Here is a 22,612-nt window from a genome sequence, read left to right on the forward strand (position 1 = left end):
CCGGTGCTCTGTGATGCTGGATGAGGGAAAGGATGGGCATGCTATGCTAACACAGCTGGCTATGACTCATTGGGCTTAATGCGCTTGCTTCTTCATGCTCCTGTCAGACATGAATTTAAATAGGCTCTCTAGGGGCAAGGTGATGGCTGTTGCCCATCTCCTCTATATCATATCATGTCACTGTAAGCAAAACTAGACTGGTGATACTTCCAGCTTGCTAAATTTAGGAAAGCACAAGAGTCTCACATTTCATTTCTCTTACAGGTGTAAGTCAGACCCTTGACACGAGATTTTTACTTTTATGCAGCCAATAGAAGAAGTCAAATAAAGACCCTGCATTGTTGCTTTTTTAGCTCAAAGAAATACAGCTTTTCTTTTGCACTGAAACTTTTACCCATTGCTCATCTGGCTTATTTTATCACCGATTTCATTTAATAACCCGACAGTCAAACCTGATCTGACGCACGAAGAATTAAACCTTCAATTAATATCTTGTTAAAAGGCTCTCGTTTGTGCTTTAAGTCAAACCCTTTACTTCAATCTAACATTAAAGCATGTAATTCTCATTTAGACATGCTCCACATGGCTTTAAGGACACTGTTATGGGCAGAGTAGAGTTTTAGTTGTGGTTAAAGTTCAACCGTGCCCGCTGAGAGGTATTATTCACAGCTGTATTTACATTCCTATCACACCCTTGGTAAAATAAACACTAGTTCTCCCAAAAGAACCAACTACTTAGAGTAAAAGAAGGAGCAGAAGTTAAGTTCAGCCGCCTGACCCTCTCCTCCCTCAACACTCCACCTCCATCTGCTCTCCTGCTTTTTTTCCCCCTCTCCCTACGGACTGTTTACTGCCTGCACTGCATATTCTCAGTTGTACATCCAATCTTGTCCTCTAAACGTTGTTTTTCCTCAAAGAGGAAAAGTGGAGTGCACAGGGGCATTTGTTTGACATTGTTGCAGAGCAGCTTGAACACAGAGTATTAACCCTAATTTAGCAAACGCAGTCAAGGTGAAGCACATTGTGAAACACAGCAAGAATATTATTCCATAACAGAGGCAATTTGATATTGTGGAGCACGATAACGATGTGCTTTAATTGTAGAGGTGAAGCCTGGTATCCTTAAACAGGAGAGCGTCCTCTGAGTAGCATGCCGCATAGTGAAATTACCATAAAGTAATATTAGCTTGAAAGCTAGATTGGATAATCATCTGCAATACTCTTATTTGACAAACAGTAAGTGCTGTATGTAATGTGAGAACCCACAGAGCATTGTTCCAACTGTATACAAGCCTTTAATTACTAGTTACAATTAGCTGGTGAACACACAAAAACACACATTTCCCCATGAAGGTGGAGGAGACCAAAACAGAACCAAAAGTGGTGCAAATATTGAACCTTTGGCTCCTTTTCAAAAAGCAGAACTGTCGGAGATATAAGCCACCGTATGCTAAGTCAGCTTTAATACAAATCTATTATACCGCCTGTCAAAACTGAGAAAATCTGCCAAAAAGTTGTTTAAATCTCAAAAATGTATTGTTATTTATTAACAAAAACACTGAATTACCATTTTTATACCCAAATTTCAGCCAGCACACTGAGTTCCTCTGAGACGTCACCATAATAATAAAGCATAACATTCAACCACTTAAATTAATTTTTAGGAATGCAACTGAATAATACCACTACTACTACGACTACTACTACTACTACTACTAATAATAATAATTATAATGATAATAATAATAATAGGCTTCAGTAATTTTCCAGCTTTTATTCTATTCAGGTATAATAATAATAATGATCATATGTTAGCATTAAAAATTTAAATTAAAGAGCATGTGTATACTGGTTGGTCGTTTTAACATTACAGTAAGATAAAAAAAATAATCTTGATAATTACCAGTACTGTTAATGTAGGGCAGCTGTGGCATAAACCTTACACTGGGTGGTAATTTGATACATTTATTAAACCCAATGTAAATGCATGTAACATATAAATGCAAGGATAATTAGAGCTAGTACAGTGCAAACTGAATAAATTCAAAATGTAGTTTTGGAGCTTTATTGTTGACGAATGGGGCACAAAAAAGGAATAATTGAATTTCAGTCATATTGTTTCTTGCAGTCCTGAGGAACAGTTGATGCAGACATCCTGCAGACTGACTTATTTTACGCTCTTTTGTAAATATTTATTGCCTACTGGTGGAAATCTGAGATGATGTTTTGCATTTCATTTCACTTTGAACTCGAGCTACATCCTGCTTAGGTAATATTCTCTGATTGAAATCTCGCCAACTTACCATAATGGTGGACCTGGCATCAAAGGCAACACGTTTGATCCTCTGAATGATGCCGTCACCTCCATATGCCTGCAGGAAGACAGAGTTTAACGGACACAGATAAGCTACTACGTGTAGTCTATCCTAGTTCTATAGGACATGCACAGGGTTTCATGCACTCTTCAGCTTGGCAACAACAATCTGATGCAGTTACCTGGAAGCCTTTCCTAAACCACAAAACAATCAATAAATCAATAAAAACTTCTCAAACAGCTACACATACTATACACAGACTGAAATATCCAGGTTTCCGTTCTCCAGTCATGTGCTTAGTGCATTTCAGACATTTTAAATAATGTTTAATTAACCGCTTCCTTGCACAAAATTATCTAATGTGCCTGACTCTAGTTTGCTCACAGTGCAGCAGTTCTGCTCCATCTGAGCTCATTTATTGGCAAAAAGCAACAGGGCAGCCAATGAGTGATTTGTCCTGATGATAATTCATCAGGATGGCCAATTAGTGAGCTCCAACTAAGCAGGACTTCTGGAAATGAGCTGAAGGTGGGGTATGAGACAATCTTTGTGGATGCAGCTGCTGAACAGACTAAGCTCAAACTGCATGAGAACTACGCAAGTTATCAGACATCCTTTTGCAAAAAGAACATAGAAAGGAGTTGTAGCTTTTTCTTCTTAATTGAAACGAAGCAAAAGAACGAGGACTTAAATCTGGCAGCAGTGAGTTTAAAAAAAAAAGAATTATTCCATGAAAACCAGGTGGAGAGATGTGACAGACTGCTACAGTAACTCTGTTCTTGAGGCTGGTTCATGCTTCACAGGAGGCGAATTCTACAAAAAACACACCCAGTGTTCGTGGTTTTTATACTTCCATTGAAAAAGCATTAAAGATTCGCAAAACTTGATCATGCTTGGAGCAAAAAAGCTCCCTGCACTCCACAAGAAAATTGTTGAAATCCACTCCTATTCTATGGTAACATTTTGGGGGGGGCAAAAACTTTATTTGGTGCATTTCTACGTGAAGGACAAAAGAGCCCTGAGACACCACATGGCTGACATTACGAGCCTGACGTGTAGAGGCTGAAACTGTCCGGGGCTTGGCTAAAACTGGACTGCAGAAACATGGTGGTTTCTGTTGCTGTTTATTTGGTGGGAGGGTGGTTTGTTTTGCCAGGCAAAAAATAGCTCAGACCATTCTCGGAAAAAAGGAAAAAGACCTTTGGGTGTTTGGCTTATGGTTTCATACATCTGGTGACTTTAGTGTAGCGTAGGGAGAACGATGACATTTATTTTCCAGATTAGTGTGCACACTACAATACAAAGTCATGTAGTAATCTCAGTGTTTGGCTCCGAAGATAGAATTATTGCAGATAATCTATTCAAAAGGGAATGCAATGTGAAATCTAAACATGCAAAAGGAGATTGGAAAAATATCTCATCTGATAAAAAATATTTTTCTGAAGGGGGGGGGGACTTAAAATGCAAGGCAACATGCTTGATTAATGAAGATTTGGTGTGATTACAACGGTACAACATAAGGCGAAGGGGAGAGAAGGCTACACCGGGCTGAATACATAAACAGAAAGCAGGAAAGGGAGGCAAGGGAGAGGAGAGGGAAAGATTTGGACCTGTGCAGAACCGTTCAGAACACTGCTGATGAATTGGACCAGCTGCTCCATGCTTTCGATCGGCTCACTGGGCAGGAAGTACTGCTCGTTGGATGTGTTGAGGATGATAACGGAGGGCACTGTCACCTCGCTGAGGAAAAAACAGGAAACACGGCTTTTAATCTTCTTAACCCCCGCACCTCAGACTGCCATTATCAAAGAGCATCATTAGATGGGAACAAATTGTAGTTTCTTAAAGAATAAATTGCAACACAGAAAATACAATAGTGAGATAAACAAACCCTTTGTACTGTGAGCAAGCCAACTTTTCCCATGGGTTTTCTTTCAAACAGAGAATTATTCTTTCCCAAGTAAAAAGGCGATGCAGTGTGGCCTATTTCAGAGTGGCATTTCTTCCATCTTTTATGCAAAGAGTGTGCAACTCAGGGGTTTTATGGGTCTGTGCCGGTCACAGTTAAAGAGACCTTTACAAACTAAAACTGACAAGTGAAGCCCAGGGAGTCCAGAGGAAGGCAGCTCTGCATCCACACCGAGACACGTACAAAACATATACTAACTACTCCAGTGATCTTACAGGCTTTGTTTTAACAGAAAACACAGAAACAGAGACACACACTGTACGCTGCCGAGCCGGCTCATTTCGACAAATCAGCAGAGGAATTACAAAACTCAGTGAGATAGGGAATAAGGTCATACAAACAACCGATCCCTCTTCCACACGTCTTGCACAACACCAAAGCCTGGCTTAGATAAGGTATCCTAGTGCTTAGATACACACATGCACACAGGCGCACAAACAGTCCATCACGGCGCTGCCACCTCACATCCCTGCGGTGTTACTCAACCCAGCAACAAATTGCACACACACGCGCGCATATCCATCACTGTCCCAATCCACCACCCAGCTCAGATCAGGAGTGCAAACATACACGCCCGTGCGGTAGAGTCATCAGTGCCTCACTACTCTGTCCAGCTGAGTTCTGCAATCTCTCTCTCACACACACACACACACTCACACGCACAACCACACACACATTATGAATGGGTATTTCCATCTGACATCCAGCCTACTCCAACAGATGGCACCCATTTAAAATAAATATGGATTAGCCTATGTGCCTCAGTTAGTGGGACTACTGGGGGTTCGCCACCATAATTAAGGGTCATATATTCCACCATTTGCACACATTCTTCTTCTACTGCAAAAAATGGTTTCTATACAATTACGGCCAGTGGTTTTGTTGTTGTTTTTCTTTTATGTACCATCCTACAAGATCTGTACAAACTGCTAAAGGAATTAAAAGAATAGTTAGCTTTCTAGGCTAGCCAAAATTCACTATTCAAGTAATAGCTTGTGATTTGGGGGAATTTGCACATTAGAGAGTTAGACGATAAGATACCACTTGCATGTCTTTGGATTAACTATGGAGATGGAGCTGAGAAACTATTGGTATTCATTAGAATTAACACTAGAAGCACAGACTACATGAGAGTCCCATCTTGAAGACTTGAGCCAAGCTTTTTGTTCATCAGTGTATTGGAGTTACATGCTCAAACAGCAGAGTGGGGGGGTGCGAGCAGGTAGGTAGTGTCTGTAGACAGTCATTGTCTTCCATGCAAACTATGGGCCCCCCTACAGGCAGTCTGCTAACAGCCAAAGCAATCACAAGGTTTTTGGTACCTCTTTACGACTGCCAGCAACTATTCGTCAACCAGTCAGGGAACCCCTTTCTCTGGAGGCTGCTCAGTGCTGGGGGTCACTGACCAGTCTCTATGCCTGCCTGATTAAAGCTTTAGCAATCAATTAAACCATTACGTCTATAAACCTCCAGCAACCACTAACCAACACAGTTTTCTAATACTGATTTATCAGAAGATGTTCTTTATATTCTGAACAGGGTTGTTGTTCATTAAAAATTCAACAAATGAATTTTAACAAACTAGTTATTAATTTACTGCGAAGACACCAAAGACTTCACAACTGTCTGCTCAGCTTTGGCATGTACTCGCCTACATGTGGTGCAGCTCAAGCTGCTCTGCTGGGGACGATGTGATTACACAATTTCTAAATTATGCAAGTTTCGGCATGTCTTATGCTTTCGCTTTGACCTTTTGTGTGCATTGGACAACATATATATTAATACATTTGTGAAATAAAATTGACTTTAATGCACTAATGTTTGTTGGTGCTTAAAAATGAAAATAGAAGTGAACAAATTGTGCACAAATTATGTGCAGTTTACCCATTTGAGGGCTTTATGTTATTTTATTTAGTTTTTTTTAACGGGACTCATTAGCAACAGTTCATCAGTTCATTTTCCTCAAAGTTTCCTTTCCGCTTTGTTACCAGAAGCATTTTCCGAGCATTAATTACTGTAAGAAGGCCTAATTACTAATCCCAACTGTAAACTATGATAATAATTATCACAGCATGTCCAGAATATACATTTAGGATGTGTGGCAACATAAAATCTGGATAAATATCAATATAAATTTATCAGAAAATTACATTTGCTGACATCAGGAGGTCGTTCATTTGGATGTCCAACTGGAGAAATGCCTTTCGTAATCATTCCCATTCCGATTACAAGTCTCCCCTCGATATTGCCAGTTTTCAGTCAGCTCACATCTTTTCACGTTTTTCACAGCCTACAATGCATCCCATATAAGGGGTTAGAGATAATCCTACATTTAAACAGAAACAAAGACGACCTCAGACTTTGAGTGGTTCTCATCTGGTATGTGTGTATTCCTGAGTGTGTTTGTGTGCCTCTGGTGAAAGCAAAAGCAGCCTTACGCCAGACAGACTGCTGCCAGAACACAGTAATCGCTGTGATGACAGAAAGAGGGATAAAAAGCCATCAGATTTATTTCCATGGCCCTCCTAAGGGAAAGGATTAGTGGACATTGACAGGCCAGGATTTTATTCCTCAAAGGAGGGCAATTAATCCTGCGCTACAGCAGCTAAATTCAGTCCCCTAAAACCCACAAAAAATACATATTGTATGTGCTCATACAAAATTAGGAAGGCTAATCACCTCTTTTATCCTTAAATATAAACACCGCCTATTTTCAACTGTGCACCAGAAGCCTGCTGGTTCAATGTAGTCATAAGCCATAACTTCTACTGTACTCAGTGACACACTGACTAAATTACACAGGACTTGGGACACCATGTCTGCTATAATCTTGCTCATACAAACAATAACATGCTCAAATTAAAATAACATCCTGCCGCGGTCGTTTTACGCATGCAGATTCTCACACAAAATTATACAGACACACATAATTAGATGCTGTACGTTAGTAGACACAAAACAGACATGCCGACTGCGACGGCCATGCTGGTCGTAGTGGGGTTCTGGCTAATTAAAAGGAAGGGATGTCAGTTTCAAGGCCTCCCTAAGCATGACACCCTAACAGCCAGCCTCAGCCAGGGCACAAAGCTGCTGCAGCAAAGGCCTAACTGCATCATTAGCATTGCTCTTTGGCAAGCTATTAGAAAACACACGACCGCTATAGATTTAATCCACGCACAGCCCGCTATCCCTAAACTCCTCACATATTCATCTCAATAGGCTGCCCTTTCACAACCAGATTTGCATGAGCTTGTGGATCTTTGTGCTTTTCCTGCGTGTATGCCGGATGTTGAGGCGGGAAAGGGGGGTTTAAAGTTTCCAAGAGCACTAAAAAAGAAATGACAGTCTGTCTGTGTAATTGACTTCTCCACAAGAGAGCATCTTTAATGGCAGAGGCTGGCATTACAAGTCAGTGCAGACCTGGATAAGTAGCTGACAGAAGGTAACATGAGGCTGAGAACGAGGAGGATGACACGAGAAGAGAGAGGGAGGCTGAATGTGAGACACTTACCCCATAATGAGGCTGTTAATGTAGTCATTCCCGTCCATGTGGCCAAACTGGAAGTCTCTGGAGATGCAAGAGAAATCAGTGGCATGAGAAAGCGAAACATTGCATCCAAAAAAAGCTGAGTGAAATGAACTCTTTCTCCTGTCTCAGTGGACTGCATGACACTAGCACAAACTGGGACACAAACTTCAATGCACAATAGTACACAGCTATGAAAACTTCGTGAATGGAATTACATGTTCTTGCTATGGGAAACTGGAGAACGCTTTAACAGAGGACGGGGGGAAAAAAATATCCCCAAAGCTCCATTCTGTGCCATCTCCTGTTTCTCCTCATCTTTTCTAGCACAGAAAAGACTCAGGTGATTTATCTAAACGATAAGGTAGGAGGAGGAATTCAATTTGTATCTCATTGTGCTGCACAATGTCTGAGCAGAGTGTATTGTGGGCAGACTAGGAAAGGGGGTTGCACAAGTCCAGGAAAGCTAGGAACTTTCTCTGAATGACTGATTGTGGAGGCCTCTAGATATATATTATATTCATTCTGAATCACAGCAACATCTAGGGCATTGGTCCCCTGGGTGCTAAACAATACTGCTTGTGCTTGACATGATTATGAAGAAACTGAACTGTATAATAAAGCCACTGGATGCAATATAAAAATCAGTCTGGGTTACTGATAATCTTGCTGACAATAGTGGGCCTGACTGGGAATAAAGCTCATCAAAAAGTCAGCTTATAACTTCAGTGCTATAAGACACGGATCAGGCACTGTTGGAAATGATCCAGATCTCAAAGACTGGCAAAGCAACCACTGAGATATGAGACTGAGGCACAGAAAATATGAGGCGTAAATTAAATTCCATTCCAGTTTTACTTTGCTATTATTAGTACTTTTCAGACCCAATAAATTAAACATTTACAAGTCTCTTCACCATGTATGTATATCTTTCCACTGACTCTCCTGGCTGGAGGAATCATGGAGCAGACTGGCCAAAATAGTGAGTAACTTACTGAGAGCCTTGTATATGTGAGAGTAAAACAAACTGAAGGTAAGTGTGCCCAAACTGTTTGCGGTTTTACAAAATATTCCCCTTGTGGCAAGGTTTTCTAATAAACTTTTTTTTAAATCCTGGTTGTCTATATTGACTTTATCTGCAGTTCTCACTGAGTATTTTCAAAAGCCAGAGCACAACCAAAAAAAAAAGAAATTCCAAGTAGGGTGGGCGTATTTTTTCACCTCGCTATCTAAACTCATCATTCTGAGCATCATTATACTTAGAGCCAAATCCCAGAGGGTGTTTTTATGCTAGATAATGAGTAATCATAAAATAATCTTGTGACCCCGTCATCTCATGGCACACAGTTCTTAGAGATGCTTTAAAAACAAAATGTTTCTGTGGGCTGAAATTAAAAGATGGGACACGCAGTCAGTGTTAAAAAACAAAAAACAAAACAAACAACCGTGAATTCATTCTGGATCTAATGCAAATTAGTACAGAAGCCCCACCCACCTTCAAACCTTTCTGCTTCTTTGAGCAGCCAATCAGAAGACAGCTGGCTTTAAAAGGAAGGGAGTTCAAACAACTTTTTGCAGAGAGTGGATGAACTGAGGTGCTGCACCAACACCCAGTGCAAAGTCAACAAGGATTGTTTTAAACTGTCACCATGAAGCGTATGTGCAAGTTCAAGAAGGAAGATCTGTAATCACTCAGCCGCCTGCTTTCCCGGGTGCTCGGCTGCTAGTCTATTCTTTACATCACTTCCACTTTATCACGCTGTCAAACTTAATGCTGACATCATTGAGGCTGTCCAATCATCTTCTTGCCTGCATTCTGCGCACTTTAAATCTCTGTGCTTTTATGTCTTTCTGCTTTTTGTTCAACCCACCTCCTCCCCATCTCCACCTTACCCTGCACCATCTTCATCTTCACCACCACCAGCTTCTAGACTTCAAGGGGTCCTTCATTCCTATCATAGTTTATTTGCCAAACAGACTGATTGAATTCTGTATCTCAATAAATCATGTTCATTTCTTCCAAATGATTCCTACTTATTGAACAGAATAGTGGTTTACACATTCGCCTAACAAGCAAAAGACCCCATTTCGATTGAGAAAAGAGACACAAATCCCTTGGAGGTTGTGTCAGGAAGGACATCCTGCATAAAAATGTGCCAAATCAAACATGCAGTGCTGCCTGCTGTGGCGACCCCTTACAAATAAGGGAGCAGCTGAAAGCAGCTACACAAAAGCTACTCTAGTCGAATGAAATAATAAAAATACAGGCTGCAAATGAGCATAACAGGGTCACTTTTAATACATTCTTATTATGTGACTATACTAAGATGTGCTAAGAACAATGTGTATGTGTAAATGTGTTCATGTGTCATTACATTCTCAGTTCAGATGAGGGTTTAAGAGGTAGGATGAACTGCTGTTTACTATGGTCTTTTTTTTTTAAATTCATAATACTTGCATTAATTTAATTTTGCCTATTTACACAAACTATTCATAAGTACTGACCTGGATGTGTTTCTGCTCTTCTAGTGAATTAAAGATCAATGCTTACTTCCCTTTTAGTTTCTTCTGCAGCTAAATTCTGCTCTGCGCTTTCTAGTAAATAACTTGTGCTATGTCGCTGTGGTTTGTGACAGTTTTGAAAAAGAGCTCGATCAGAGAAGGGAGAGTGAACAAGATTAGCAAAGTCATTGGCCATGGACCTAAAACAATGAGCTAAAAAAAAAAAGTCAAACGAGTGACAATGCAGAGTTGGTCATTTTCACATTATTTTTAACTGCAGGGTTTCCTGAAATGTTGCAAAAGTTTCCTTTAAAAAAAAAAAGGAGCCCACAGAGTCGTTTTTGGGTAAAAATCTCCAGTTGAGGCAGACTTTGTGACATTGCTTGTCATCTTGTCATGAGTGCTGTAAAATATAAAGGCATACACAATGACTGGTGTAGAGTGACAACCCAGCCTACACGCCCATCAAAGTGACAAAAATCAAACTCCACCACACAAACGTGGGCACGAGTCCTCCACTGCCCCACACCAACATTTCTACAAATGCTACAAACTGAAGGCGAGCTAATACTACATCAAATAGCATCAACTCATTCAAATGTCAGTCACCCCCTATGCTCTGTTGACTCTGTATGCTGGCTCCACCCACTAACAGGGGCAACACTCGGCAGCTTGTAATTACAAGTACCGTTTAGGTGTGTCTGAACGCCGCAGGCAGCTCTGATCTCAGTAGGGATCTCAGACTCTGAAGCCTTCAAAAACAGCGCTGAGTAGTGTGGCAGACAGTAGTATAACAGATGATAGGGATCTGTGTAATTCAATCAGTCTTAATGGGCATGCCTGCAGAGTGAGAAACACTTTTATCATTACGGTTTGAGACACACCTCTTCATTCAAAAGCAGAAATGTATCTGATGAAGGACACAGCGAGGAACTAAAGCACTGCATCATTATGCAAATGTGATGGACTTTTTTTTTTAATTAATCTTTTGTGGTAATCCACCTGGTGACTGACTACCTGCTGACAGTGATCAGAAACGAGGGTCACATAAAGAACAGCAACCTTTGAGCTCATTTTACCTGAAACCACTTCAGCAAAAGACCCTGTTTGCTTCTACCTGGGTGCTGTAGGGGAAGGATGACCTGCCGACTATAGCGCACTTGAGCAAAAATAACAATAATAGTGACAGTGTGAAATTATGCATTCAAGTGGTTTTTTTATCCTTTCATTTGCCTTGTTACGCTGGCTTCTCTCCTGTGAAAGAACAGGTCGAGCAGCGCAGCGCGTAACATAAATACCCCATCTCCAGTTGTTATCGCACAATTGGAGCCAGAGAAAACAGAAAATTATGCATTAATACAAGCCGAGTTGAGTTTCTGACTGACAGCTGAAAAGAACACCTATATTTGGAAGCTGACATTTTGCATAATTACCTTCCTACTGAACCTCAACAAAAACAGACATGCCCTGACAAAGGTATAACTTGCTTGTGAGTAGACAGGCAGCATTCCCCAGCGAGCCCGCCATCCTAGAATAAATGTATAAATTGGATCTCTGTCTTTGACCTCATCATTTATCCGTGCCTTACCTGTTAAACTGTTCCCGGTATTCCTTTGCCACCCTCTGCATCAAGGTCTTTAATCTAAAAGCAAATTAGAAGACACAGAAATACCACATGAGTTGGAGTCTAACCTTTTTTTAGCTGTTGGCTGCAATTTGTGGGCAGATGCAAACAATAATGGTCTTATCTGTATTTGAAAGCCATGCACTTAAGCTCAATTATTGTGGTGAGAGTGGGAGTAATTTATAAGAGTCGTGCTTTTTAATTTCAGTGTTCTTTTTGTACCTGCCACTCTCCTCTGTGGGGTCCTTCTCATCGATGACTGCAATTGCCACCAGTTTGCCTGAGGTGGCAGACAAGGATTACAAATCACAATCAGACACACAAAAAGGACGGTGAAAAGACAATGGTGGGCAGGTAAGAGGTTCCGGAGGAGATCTATCACCTCTCAATAGGGGAAGAAGAAAGGAAGGGACACGGCGAGCACTTTGCTCATTCATCACTCAAACATTAAGCTAGCTTAGGCTTTCTGCTCAGCTGAATAGGAAACAAGTGGTCACTTTGTGGTGGGAGAGCTATTTCAGTGCCATTCAAAACCCAAACCCACAACAAATAGATCTGCGTAAAAAACACAACAAAAAACTGTTACACAACTTTAAAGGTTTGTTACTCGGGCTTATATGCTTTGATGCTACACGTCCCTTGCTGCTTGGGTGAGAGTGCCAGCCTGCCCCCTGGTGGTCACTCATGTTGATTAGATGCCAAGAATGAGGTTATATAAAGAAAGTGGCCAGCTTTGCATCAGGAGAAGGAATAATATTTAACATGTATATTCAGTGAAATTATACTGTATATCTAAATAACTCTGACTGTGGATTTTCTGTAACTGCTGGTGAAAACAGAAAATCAGAGGGGAAAAAATGTTAATTTATGGTTCAGTTGGTGTTTTTATTCTTCATGGGAATACCACCTGTGGAAATGTGTATAATTAACTCTGTGCTGTGTTTGAGCATGAGCACAGCAACATCATTCATCTGTGTATTTCCAGGAAGATTAGATGGATTCTGCACAACTCAAGTTGGAAAAGGACAAATTAAGTTTTAAAATAAAATTGCACTACCATGCGAGTATTATTTAGACGTTTATGGAGTATTTTTAACAACGTAGCCAATGTAATAATAATGTACTATGGCAAATAAAGCCACTCAAGTGCAGCAGTGTTCAAACCTCTTTGTTTTTCAATCCTCTACATGTGGCAATTTCACTAGTTACATATGCTGATAAGCATCATAGGCTTCTTACTTTCTATGAAGGTGCCAACAAGGTGTAGTAAGTGCAATTATAAAAGTGAGTGCATTCAAGTGATTAATGAGGGATTTCTTCACATAAATATCAAGTCTGCAGATTTAAAAGGAAAACAGTTAATAAATTGACTTTTGGTTCAGAAGCTTTGCGGCTCTTTCCAGAGGATCAGATGTCAAACGTCAGATTATCTGAAAGGGTCTGTGGGGTTAATTAAAGAGCTAAAAAGACTAATTCTATGTGAAAGGTGGGTTTTCACAACCTGGAAACTTAAAAATAAGCTGAGCTTGTCAACTACTCATAATTGATCCAAAATGCATTAAATAGATCTAATATTAATAAACTCATTAGTAAAAACTTACAACTGGCACACACATCGAACATTATATTTACCGTGTTTGCACTGTGTCGTTATTTATTCAACCACTTTTTGAAACCACCGATTTCTCAGCCTGCTACCCTCTGGCATCAAAGCCCCTCGTTCTGTGAATTTAGTTGTAATTTTTGACCCACAGATGAACTGAAGAACCACTGGTGTTATTTTCTACAGCTTCGACATCCAATACCTCCGAGCTCCGTGATCATGAGGTTGTTATTATATCTTTTAAACAATCTCCAAGCAAAAAGATCAAAGCATAGAAAAGATATTTTTCATGGCTTACATGTAGACAGCATTTCTGAATCCCTTACTGCTCATACACCTCATGTAAGGCTCAAGTCCTTTAAATTCCAAGATTTTGTAGTAATAGCTTTAAAAAAAAAGAAAAAAGAAAAAAAAGTGATGTGCAGTAACGCAATCGAGTTCATAAAATGTCCATCTAAGAATTCACATTTTCTGAAATGTCCTATTACACATTTCTATCAGGTTTCTATTCAGGTTTAACCTGCAGATGTTGTTTATTCACTAGTTCACTGCCTCAATCAAATAACGTGTGGAGCAAGTTGGATTCTAATGGGTTAAATTATAAAATCTGCAAATTAGCCGCACTATGAAAGAGCTTGCTTACTATTTATCTTCTATCCCCAAAGAAAAACCTTCAATGTTTCTTTACACTGCAAAGAAATCCAAACTGCTGCCTTTTAATTTCAAAATCCATTTGTTGCATGTTTTTTTGCTTTCAGTATGCTACCAATTTAAGTCTCATGTGCTCTAAATCTTAGCCCATAAATTACAGTTTCAAACTTTTCAATGGTTTGGTCACACTGGGACTGTCGCGGGTACCAAGTTCTGTGTCAGTGTGACTTACGATGTGTTGGAGCAGGGATTTTACAGCATAAAATGTCACTCCTACAGCTCCGCTGAGCCCAAGAGCGTGAAATCTGATACTTGGTTGAAAAGGCTTCAAAGACAAGGCTGGCAAATTCACAGATACACATCAAACTTAACAATGTAGCCTTTAATCAGTCACAGTGTTTATCCAATTAAGATGCTATGGAGACCGTGTTATATGCAGAACTGTTAAAACTAACTGGAAAGTCTGCTATATGGATGGGCCAGAAACTAAAACTGCACACAGTAACACATTCAAGCAACATTCAACTGTTGAGCGTCACTGATCTCAGCAACATCAGCATAAAGGAGGAAAACACTGTATCTAATATTAGAAAGCACAGCTTTCTCTGCACAGACCATCAATTTACTGCCATTTAAGAGGCAGTTTGTATTTCACTCTTGAGCTTAAATTTCCTTTTAGAGGAGAAATGTATGTACATTTAAACAAGCAGAACATGGGCTATATCTGGAGGGAAGGGATACTCTTTGCTACCTTAGCCCTGAATATTTTTACTGGATTTTTTAAAAACAGCAGCTCTATATTGTTTGATTCTTAAATATAAAGTTATTATGTGGAAGACATGTTTAGAGATGCTAAAATATTAAAGGGTTTTACAATGTAATAAAATGAGGTAGGCAGTCTGAGCAAAGCCATGTGTAAAGTGCTGATGCAGTTCAAATGATATAAGCTGGTATTCAACCTGTAATCACTTTGGTTCCATAGTCATAAAGATTAAAAAAGGACACACACATAAAAAACCACATTAAAAGTCCCACATCTTAGGCTTACAATTAACAAAATACTGCCCTTTAAAAACCAGTCATTCTGCAAAAAATTGATCTGTATCTATTCTGATAATAAAGTAGAAGCAAAGACATAAAATGTCCCAGTGCTGGGTTTTTAAAAGTGATCATTTGCTGCATGTCTTCTTTTCCATGAAAGGAAACTGAATGTTTTGAGGTTTTCTGTTCATTCTTCTATTTCTCAGTGAAATTTCACACAGCAATTAATCTACTAACCAAAAAACAAAAAAAACAAATGAAACTAGACCCAGAAATTCATGATTCCATACATTTTGAAGCAGGATATTACAGTACTGTGCAAAAGTCTTGAGCCACCTATCATTTTTGAAAAATGATAGGAGCCAGACTTTCTCCAAATCAGTTTTAAAGTCCTCTCGTGCAATAGTTTTTCAGGTTTTCTGAAACTCTTTCAAAGTTTCTTCTTTTGACACTTGGGTGTTTTTTCTCATGTACAGTCCAGTTATTGTACCTGACCATTATTCAGAGGAATGATTTTGTTTGTTAAGCTCAAAGCCCTAACATATAAATAATTCAGGCATAAAAAGGGCACCTAACCCAAGGGTCTACATATAACAGTTAACTTGGCAGGGAATTTTAACTATATTTTCATCATCTTCACAGGTTTCAATAGATCACTGCAACTATTTCTCATGTTCTTAGCAAAATCTAAAGAAATTAGGGGTGGCTCAAGCCTTTTGGACAGTATTGTATAATAAACTAGGAAAGTAAAAACAATGTGTAAAGGAAAATAAAATTTGGGAATAAATACGTTATATATTGAACAAGAGCATACGCCACCTGTTTCCCCCAGCTCATACAACGTAAAGCCATCAATCTGAACGTATCCTTGGAAGCGCTCCTTGTTCACCCACAATGATAAGCTACTGTCCTCGTACTCTGCAACACAGAGAGGTAAAATCTTTCAGAAACAGAAGCACAGAGCTCTTCAACATTCAGCCCACAGACTCCCTATAATAAAAAGGGAAAGCAGAAGAGTGTATTGATGGCTGGAATGTAAGAAGATCAGCGTTTGCCACCTGTATGCATTCTTGGGGAACAAAGAGCAAGACAGAAGCTGAGCAGTCATAGACATAGGTCAGATAAACAATGACCAGAAACTGTTTTGACAGCCAGCTGCCTCTGGCTTAACAGTCAGGCAGGGTATTCAAGATCTGAAGCAGCACAATGATCTATGACTCAGAGCGAACAGATTGGGAATCGATGGAGATGTAAACAATCAAACGTAACAGATGGCCAAGTCATAAATCAAATAACAGTTTGTTTAGCCTTGACTGTTCACAGTCACATTTCCAGATTAATTACTATTTATCAAATAGATGGCTGTCAAGAACATTAAGAGAAAAATACTGTAATTTTCATTCACAATTGATGCCTTTTCCCCCAAAATGCTGGCTAACCTGACCTAATTTTTAAGGGGAAAAAAAACAAATCACATTTGGTTTGTAAATGATTCTGCAACCATACATTTATTTTTAACACATCTGGAGCAAATGTATAATTCAACAGATGCAACAAGAGACGAAAAATCCTGTCAAGTGCACCATATATATAAAAAAAATAAACAAAGACAGAAAAATAAAAAATTACTTCCTGAATGCGAGCCACATGTTGTTGCTCCTCTAACATCTGGAGGCAACACGCAAACAGGAAGCAGAGACTGTCCCTGGAGGGTATAAATAGGGTGTAACGAAGCTGCTTAAACAACACCGTTTTCTCCAGCTGAGAGGCTACAGGACGCTCATAATTGATGTCAAATGTAGTCGGGACCTTATTATGACACGTTAATAAGTTACCGTGACCTTTCGCTACCATCATAGTAATTACAAGAACACTGATGACTTTTAACATGATTCTCATCCTGCAGGGCTCCAAGTGAGCTGGAAGCATAATACTAAACATGACAAGCTAAAACCTGGAACACACTTTTAAACCCCCCGCCCAAGGTCGTAGCTTACAGTAGTATTAGAAACTATTCCTCAGTGATGCTACTGTGCAAAGGGAGCGGAGCCTCGCTGTTAAGACTGCTGAGTCAGTGGATAGGGCAGACATTCCAGAGAGTTCTTTCCACAGATGTTCTGGCTTTACAGAAAGCATGCAGTTTCCCAACTTTTCCTCAGAAGCGAAAGAAAGCTCGGAGGCCCCATACTGGGGTTGTACAGCCTGATCCACCTCTATACCGACTGAACCTGCTTCACCTTGAAACAAATTAGAGCTGCTTTCTTCCCGGGCGCCAGCCTCACAATCTCCATACTGCCCTACAGGAGCCTGTCAGCCCAGAGTTCACACAGTGGGAGGCAAGAGAGAAAGATGAGGTGCATGTGGGGGAATATAAACAGACAGTGGGTGGAGTGAGGATGATCCAGTGTCAGAGTTTGGAGCAAAGGGAGGAGGCAGCTCTGACACATTTCAAGGATGAAGGTTAATGGCACAGAAGACCTCCAAGACAATGCAAAAAGTGTAGAAACAGAACCACAGGGGGAAACACATAGAGAGGGGAGGAAGCTACTTTCATCAAAGATAACTCAGAGAGCGTACGATCCAGGAGACTGACGTGTTGAAATGTGACACAAAGCTTGGTGTAATGATGAGAAAGCAAGGGTAATTTCCTATTATAAAAAAGAATACACAAGGTTTAACAATGAAGATGCTTTGGCTCAGTTATAGGATCGGGTAAAGATAAAGAAAAAAAAGATGCTGTCAGTAGCTGGCAGCTCATATTCATGTAAGGCAATGCTTGAGCAATCAAATCAATCAAAGCTATATCGGTTATAGTTAGTTATATTATTTATAGTGAAGAAGAAGCCACTGTCTGTGACAAATGCCGCATAAATACAAAAATATAGAAAAGTGGACAAGAGCCATGTAGTAAGAAGACTTACTAAAGTAAATTTACTGAAGTACTTCACTGTATTCCTACTTTAATTACTCCACTGTAATTTGCATGCAACTGCAGAATGTAGTACTCTACATTACATACTTATAGTTCAGCAATAAATTAGTAATTAAACATTACACCAGGAGCTGGAACAATAATTTGATCATTTTGACCCAATAATTTGACAATAATTAAACATTTGACTTATGTTAATTATGTCCAAATACTTTTGTCCACTTTCCAAAACAATTATCCAAAATAATATCGTAAAATCCACGGTCACAGTTTATATGCAGCATCTCTGCCTTTTTTGCACTTCATACCCCCCCTCCCACTCCTCTGTCCAAACAAAGTAAAAACAGCTTTAAAAACAAAAACAACAACCAGTTATTAGGCTTTCCATCAATGTCATTCACGCTGACCTTGCCAACACTGCAGACTGCAATAACCAGTGAAATGAAGGCTGACCGTGTGCGCTGCAGCAAAATGTCATCATTGTGTTATCACCTGTTTAAGTGTGATCTTTTCCGTCATCACATTCACAAACTGTTAATCATCCTGTCATTTACATGATCCCAATAAACATATGCAAACACATTCGGCCTCACAGCTGGCAGCATTATGAATGTTTCCATACAAGGAGTGGAAAGGCCAAACCATTAACCACTGAGTCAGATTAACAGGAAGCCTTATGTGGAGCTCTGAGCATTAGGAGGACTCAAAGACCCAAAAACCTGTCTGAAGACTGTTGGCAAGTGAAAGAGTTAAAATGCCGTACTGTGCATGCTGACATATATGCTAATTATATTCTTCTGCTTTCTTACATGTTGCCCAGTAGCTTTCAATGCAGCTACACAATGATCAAAACCACTTGGCCTTTGAAGCACAATAGCAGAGCAGACCTGTATAACTGTATGAAACAGAGGATTTGGATAATTAAATATGTATGAGCTTCTGTGTTCTACTATATCTTAACAGTGCTCTTCAAAAGGGGATGCCGCTATTTGTGATGCGCACTAAAGCAATCAAAGCTAAACAATAACATGTCAAATATTATTTTACACAAAGCGAGAGCTTGTGTTTGGACAGTGTGGCTGTGCTCAGTGGGACCCGTTCTTTAAAAACAGGAGTGCACGGCAAGAACAGCAAGTGTGCAGTGAATTTCTAATGAGTACTTTGAATCTGCGTATTCGGAAAATACATATGAAAGCAAATAGTTGGCAGGGGGGGGGCATGATCAAAGTCGTTAGAATATCTTGGCAGCTGTCGGCCTCTAAAGCTAGAAGATAAACAACAATGCAGCAAAAAAAGAATGTGTCAGTTTCACAGTATAATATTCACACGCTTGACTAAACGTCACAGCCTGCCATAAAACAGTGTCACTAGGTGCCTATGCAAATGGGTCTCATAAGTTTAGCCATATAAAATTTTCTGACTGAACACCATGCAAAGTGAGGGCAACAGCAAACCATATGAGGTGTGGTTGACTCATTTATTCCTTCATCCAACATTTAGCCAGCACATCTTCAGGGAGACTAGAAACATACTACAGCAGATGGACAGAAAGCCGAGGCTGAAGGCTAGAAGTCTTTAAAAAAGCGAGGCAAACCACTTTCTTAAATTTCTCTTTTGCTATCACTTGAGGTAAGTGTCTAATGCTTAATGACTCAGTTTCTGTGCTACTATACTAAATAATAAAAGTGTTTTTCTTCTGCAGTTTCCGAACGACTGAAAAGGACAAAGAAAGGAAGGACACAACCATGTCATTTTGCCATGCTGCTCCCCTCCTCAGTCCTTGACAAGTTTAACACACCGTCACCATGGCAATGCTACAGATTCATCACATCCTCCGTATCAGGGTCCTAGAGGACTCTGCAGAGTGTGGAGTTTTTGTGGTTAACATCTACTGTGGCGAGCCTCTTCTGCTGAGATTCTGGTGCGTGAAGCCCGCCTTCCGAAATGGTCAGGTGGAGCAGATGGATGCAAACGCGCAGACCGCGGCGCAGATGGATTTTGTTCTCCGGGTCACACACCGTGCACCTGACCTCCCTAACAGCCACTACTGGGGTCCGTTTGTGTTGTCGCTGTGCCTCGACGCTCTTCGCTTCCGGTTCCGCCTGCCAACTCAGGCCCAAAGCGGCAGAGAATTACAACAGATCATGGAGGAATGCGGTGAACTCACATTACTGCGCTGAAAGCTTTCAATTATGACCCGAAAAAGCAGATCCTCTAAACCTTTTACGCATCGCAAATGTGATTTTTTTTTTGTCTGCTTTGACTTGATGGCTGATGCAGTGATTCACCTCTTGGCTTTGACTGTATACACACTACCAGCTCTGCGCTCTTCTTTGGTCGAATCTGCGGTCTTGCACGCCCACTCAAGCCAGTTCATCCACCCTGGCCTGCTATGTACGTCCGCCCAGAGACAAACCACCACAACATCACTGGCCTAACCACACACACAATAGTGGGCAGAGCCTGGGGTGCTTTATGATGGGCCAGGCACACCATAACTCAGTGCGGTGAGGATGAAAGAGCAGCGGCAGGAACGGGAAAACTACAAGAAGACAGCTCTGGTTACACAGTTTATATGAGAGGCGAGAAGGAGGAGGGAATAGCAGGCGGGAGCAGGAGACAGCATGGCACCCTACTGCCCTCTAGTTAAGCTATTAAACTAAACCAATTGAAGAAAACAAGACAACAGTAGTGGACAAAGCCTAAAAAAATAAAATACTTACCATCATAGGTAAAGTAGCCTCCATCTTTAAAGACTACGACAGCAGGAAGCTCTGGCAAAGATACTGACTGTTGAAAACACAAAAATACCACTTTAGACAAAGATCCATAAATCATATAAAATATGTGAAAAACTCTTTGTACTGGGAAAAAACATCAGAGCTCGTAACGTGTGCAATCCCAGAGCAAGAGACATGCTCATAGAATCTAAATACATTATTTCAAACTAGGAAAATATAACTGCATGTGTCATTCCCAAGTGCATTAATGACATGTTTGTGAGTGTATCTTTGTGAAATTAATTATTTAATACTTTCTAAAGACAAAAGATGATCGCCTATTCAAAGCATTACCTCTGGCAAGGCTTCCTCTGAAGCAGAGAAGAAGTAAGTATAGACGATGAGCTCAGAGGCAGCGTCGTTGTATTTCTCCTGCAATAGCAAAAAAAGAAGCAAAAGAAGGTTTTCGGTATTCAAAGATTGTAAATTATCACTTCAAGGTATTGCATAGAATTAAATTCTTTCTTATATTATGTCAATGTTGCAGCATAGCATTGCCCCTATCATACAGACTTTTGTGTGGTTGCTAAAGAATAAAAGAATGAAAGTGTATTGATGTATGTTGCTTACTTTGAGAGGAGAATCCCCACCAACATACACAAAAAGCACATCGTGCCGTTTCATCATGTGCTCAAACATCTGCTTGCTGGGAAGGGCTCGGACGGCTGGTCTGATGGAATAAAAACCAAACAAAAAAAACATAGACAGGAGTTCATTCTGATAAGTATTTAAACCTCACAGAGTACAACAGTGATGTGTAACGTCCTAATCTTGGTTTCTGTGCTGCTGGCACCACCCAGTGGCGGTTCAAATAACCACTGCAGTCCTCAACCCGTCTCTGAGCCAAGCTTTTGATCAGCCCCTCTGTCACGGATCTAGTTTGATTTCCCTCAAGGAGGGGAGAAATCTGTCAGGCTCACTTGATACAGTGGTTTAAAGTGGAGCATCAGAGGCAGAAATCCATTGAGCTATGAAACAAATATGGCCTGGGTTGATAAGCTGCCTTAGATGCTTTTCATTTAGCTTGGCATGTCTTCCTGTGAAATAAGGGAAGTTCTCCTCGGCTCTCAGTTTCTCCTCATGTTGATTTCCAAGTGTTGCTTGAAGCCTGTAACTTACCCTGCCACCCTGTTGGCAAACTCTACAATATCATCTTTTGTCCTTGGTCCCTTGTAATTGTAGGCAAGATCACCCTTTAACCTGAAAATAATAAGAAAAAATAGTGAAAGACTGAATATTTCATTGAAAAACCCATTCAACACCTTTCACTGTTTTGTGCCAACAGAATGACACCGCTTACATATTTATATGAAACTGAATAAAAGGGAAATTAACTGCTTGGCAGTCGTGTATTCAGGATTTGTGTGAGAAAGAACATTATACAAGAGGTGTACGTCGAACTAATTTTCTGATTGGACCATTCTTTTGACATTTTAGAGTAGATTCTTTTTGCTGTTTAAGCAACACAAATATTTTTTTTTCTTCTACTGGCTCTTCCTCATTTTATATAGCAGGTGCCAATTTATTAGTATACTTTTCTAATGTAGTGTTGGACCCACCTTTGCCCACTTAAAAACTCCTAAATTAATTGGTGGCATAGATTCAGTATAATATTGGAAACATTCCTTACAGATCGTTTACCATGTTCATATAAAACCAGTACACGATG

The 22,612-nt window shown here is 40.1% G+C and overlaps 1 protein-coding gene and 1 long non-coding RNA gene across 3 annotated transcripts in view; one reads left to right on the plus strand and one right to left on the minus strand.

Annotated features, from left to right (window-relative positions):
• Positions 1–22,612, minus strand: part of tmx3b (thioredoxin related transmembrane protein 3b) — a 34,746-nt gene that overhangs the window by 4,916 nt on the left and 7,218 nt on the right. The window contains exons 6-15 of one of the 2 annotated variants that reach the window (XM_005449018.4): positions 22,063–22,143; positions 21,514–21,613; positions 21,238–21,315; positions 20,887–20,953; positions 16,051–16,149; positions 12,159–12,216; positions 11,901–11,954; positions 7,796–7,852; positions 3,926–4,055; positions 2,304–2,372 (exon numbers count right to left, since the gene is read on the minus strand). In XM_005449018.4, the coding sequence (XP_005449075.1) occupies positions 2,304–2,372; positions 3,926–4,055; positions 7,796–7,852; positions 11,901–11,954; positions 12,159–12,216; positions 16,051–16,149; positions 20,887–20,953; positions 21,238–21,315; positions 21,514–21,613; positions 22,063–22,143 (793 nt within the window). The remainder of the gene's footprint in view (positions 1–2,303; positions 2,373–3,925; positions 4,056–7,795; positions 7,853–11,900; positions 11,955–12,158; positions 12,217–16,050; positions 16,150–20,886; positions 20,954–21,237; positions 21,316–21,513; positions 21,614–22,062; positions 22,144–22,612) is intronic. The other variant, XM_005449019.4, reaches the window with a different exon arrangement.
• Positions 19,382–20,301, plus strand: LOC112847846 (uncharacterized). Its single transcript, XR_003221646.1, has 2 exons — positions 19,382–19,792; positions 19,866–20,301. It is a non-coding gene; the product is annotated as an uncharacterized LOC112847846 (long non-coding RNA).

The sequence above is a fragment of the Oreochromis niloticus genome, linkage group LG9, assembly GCF_001858045.2.
Source record: "Oreochromis niloticus isolate F11D_XX linkage group LG9, O_niloticus_UMD_NMBU, whole genome shotgun sequence".
In the NCBI taxonomy this organism is placed as follows: Eukaryota; Metazoa; Chordata; class Actinopteri; order Cichliformes; family Cichlidae; genus Oreochromis; species Oreochromis niloticus.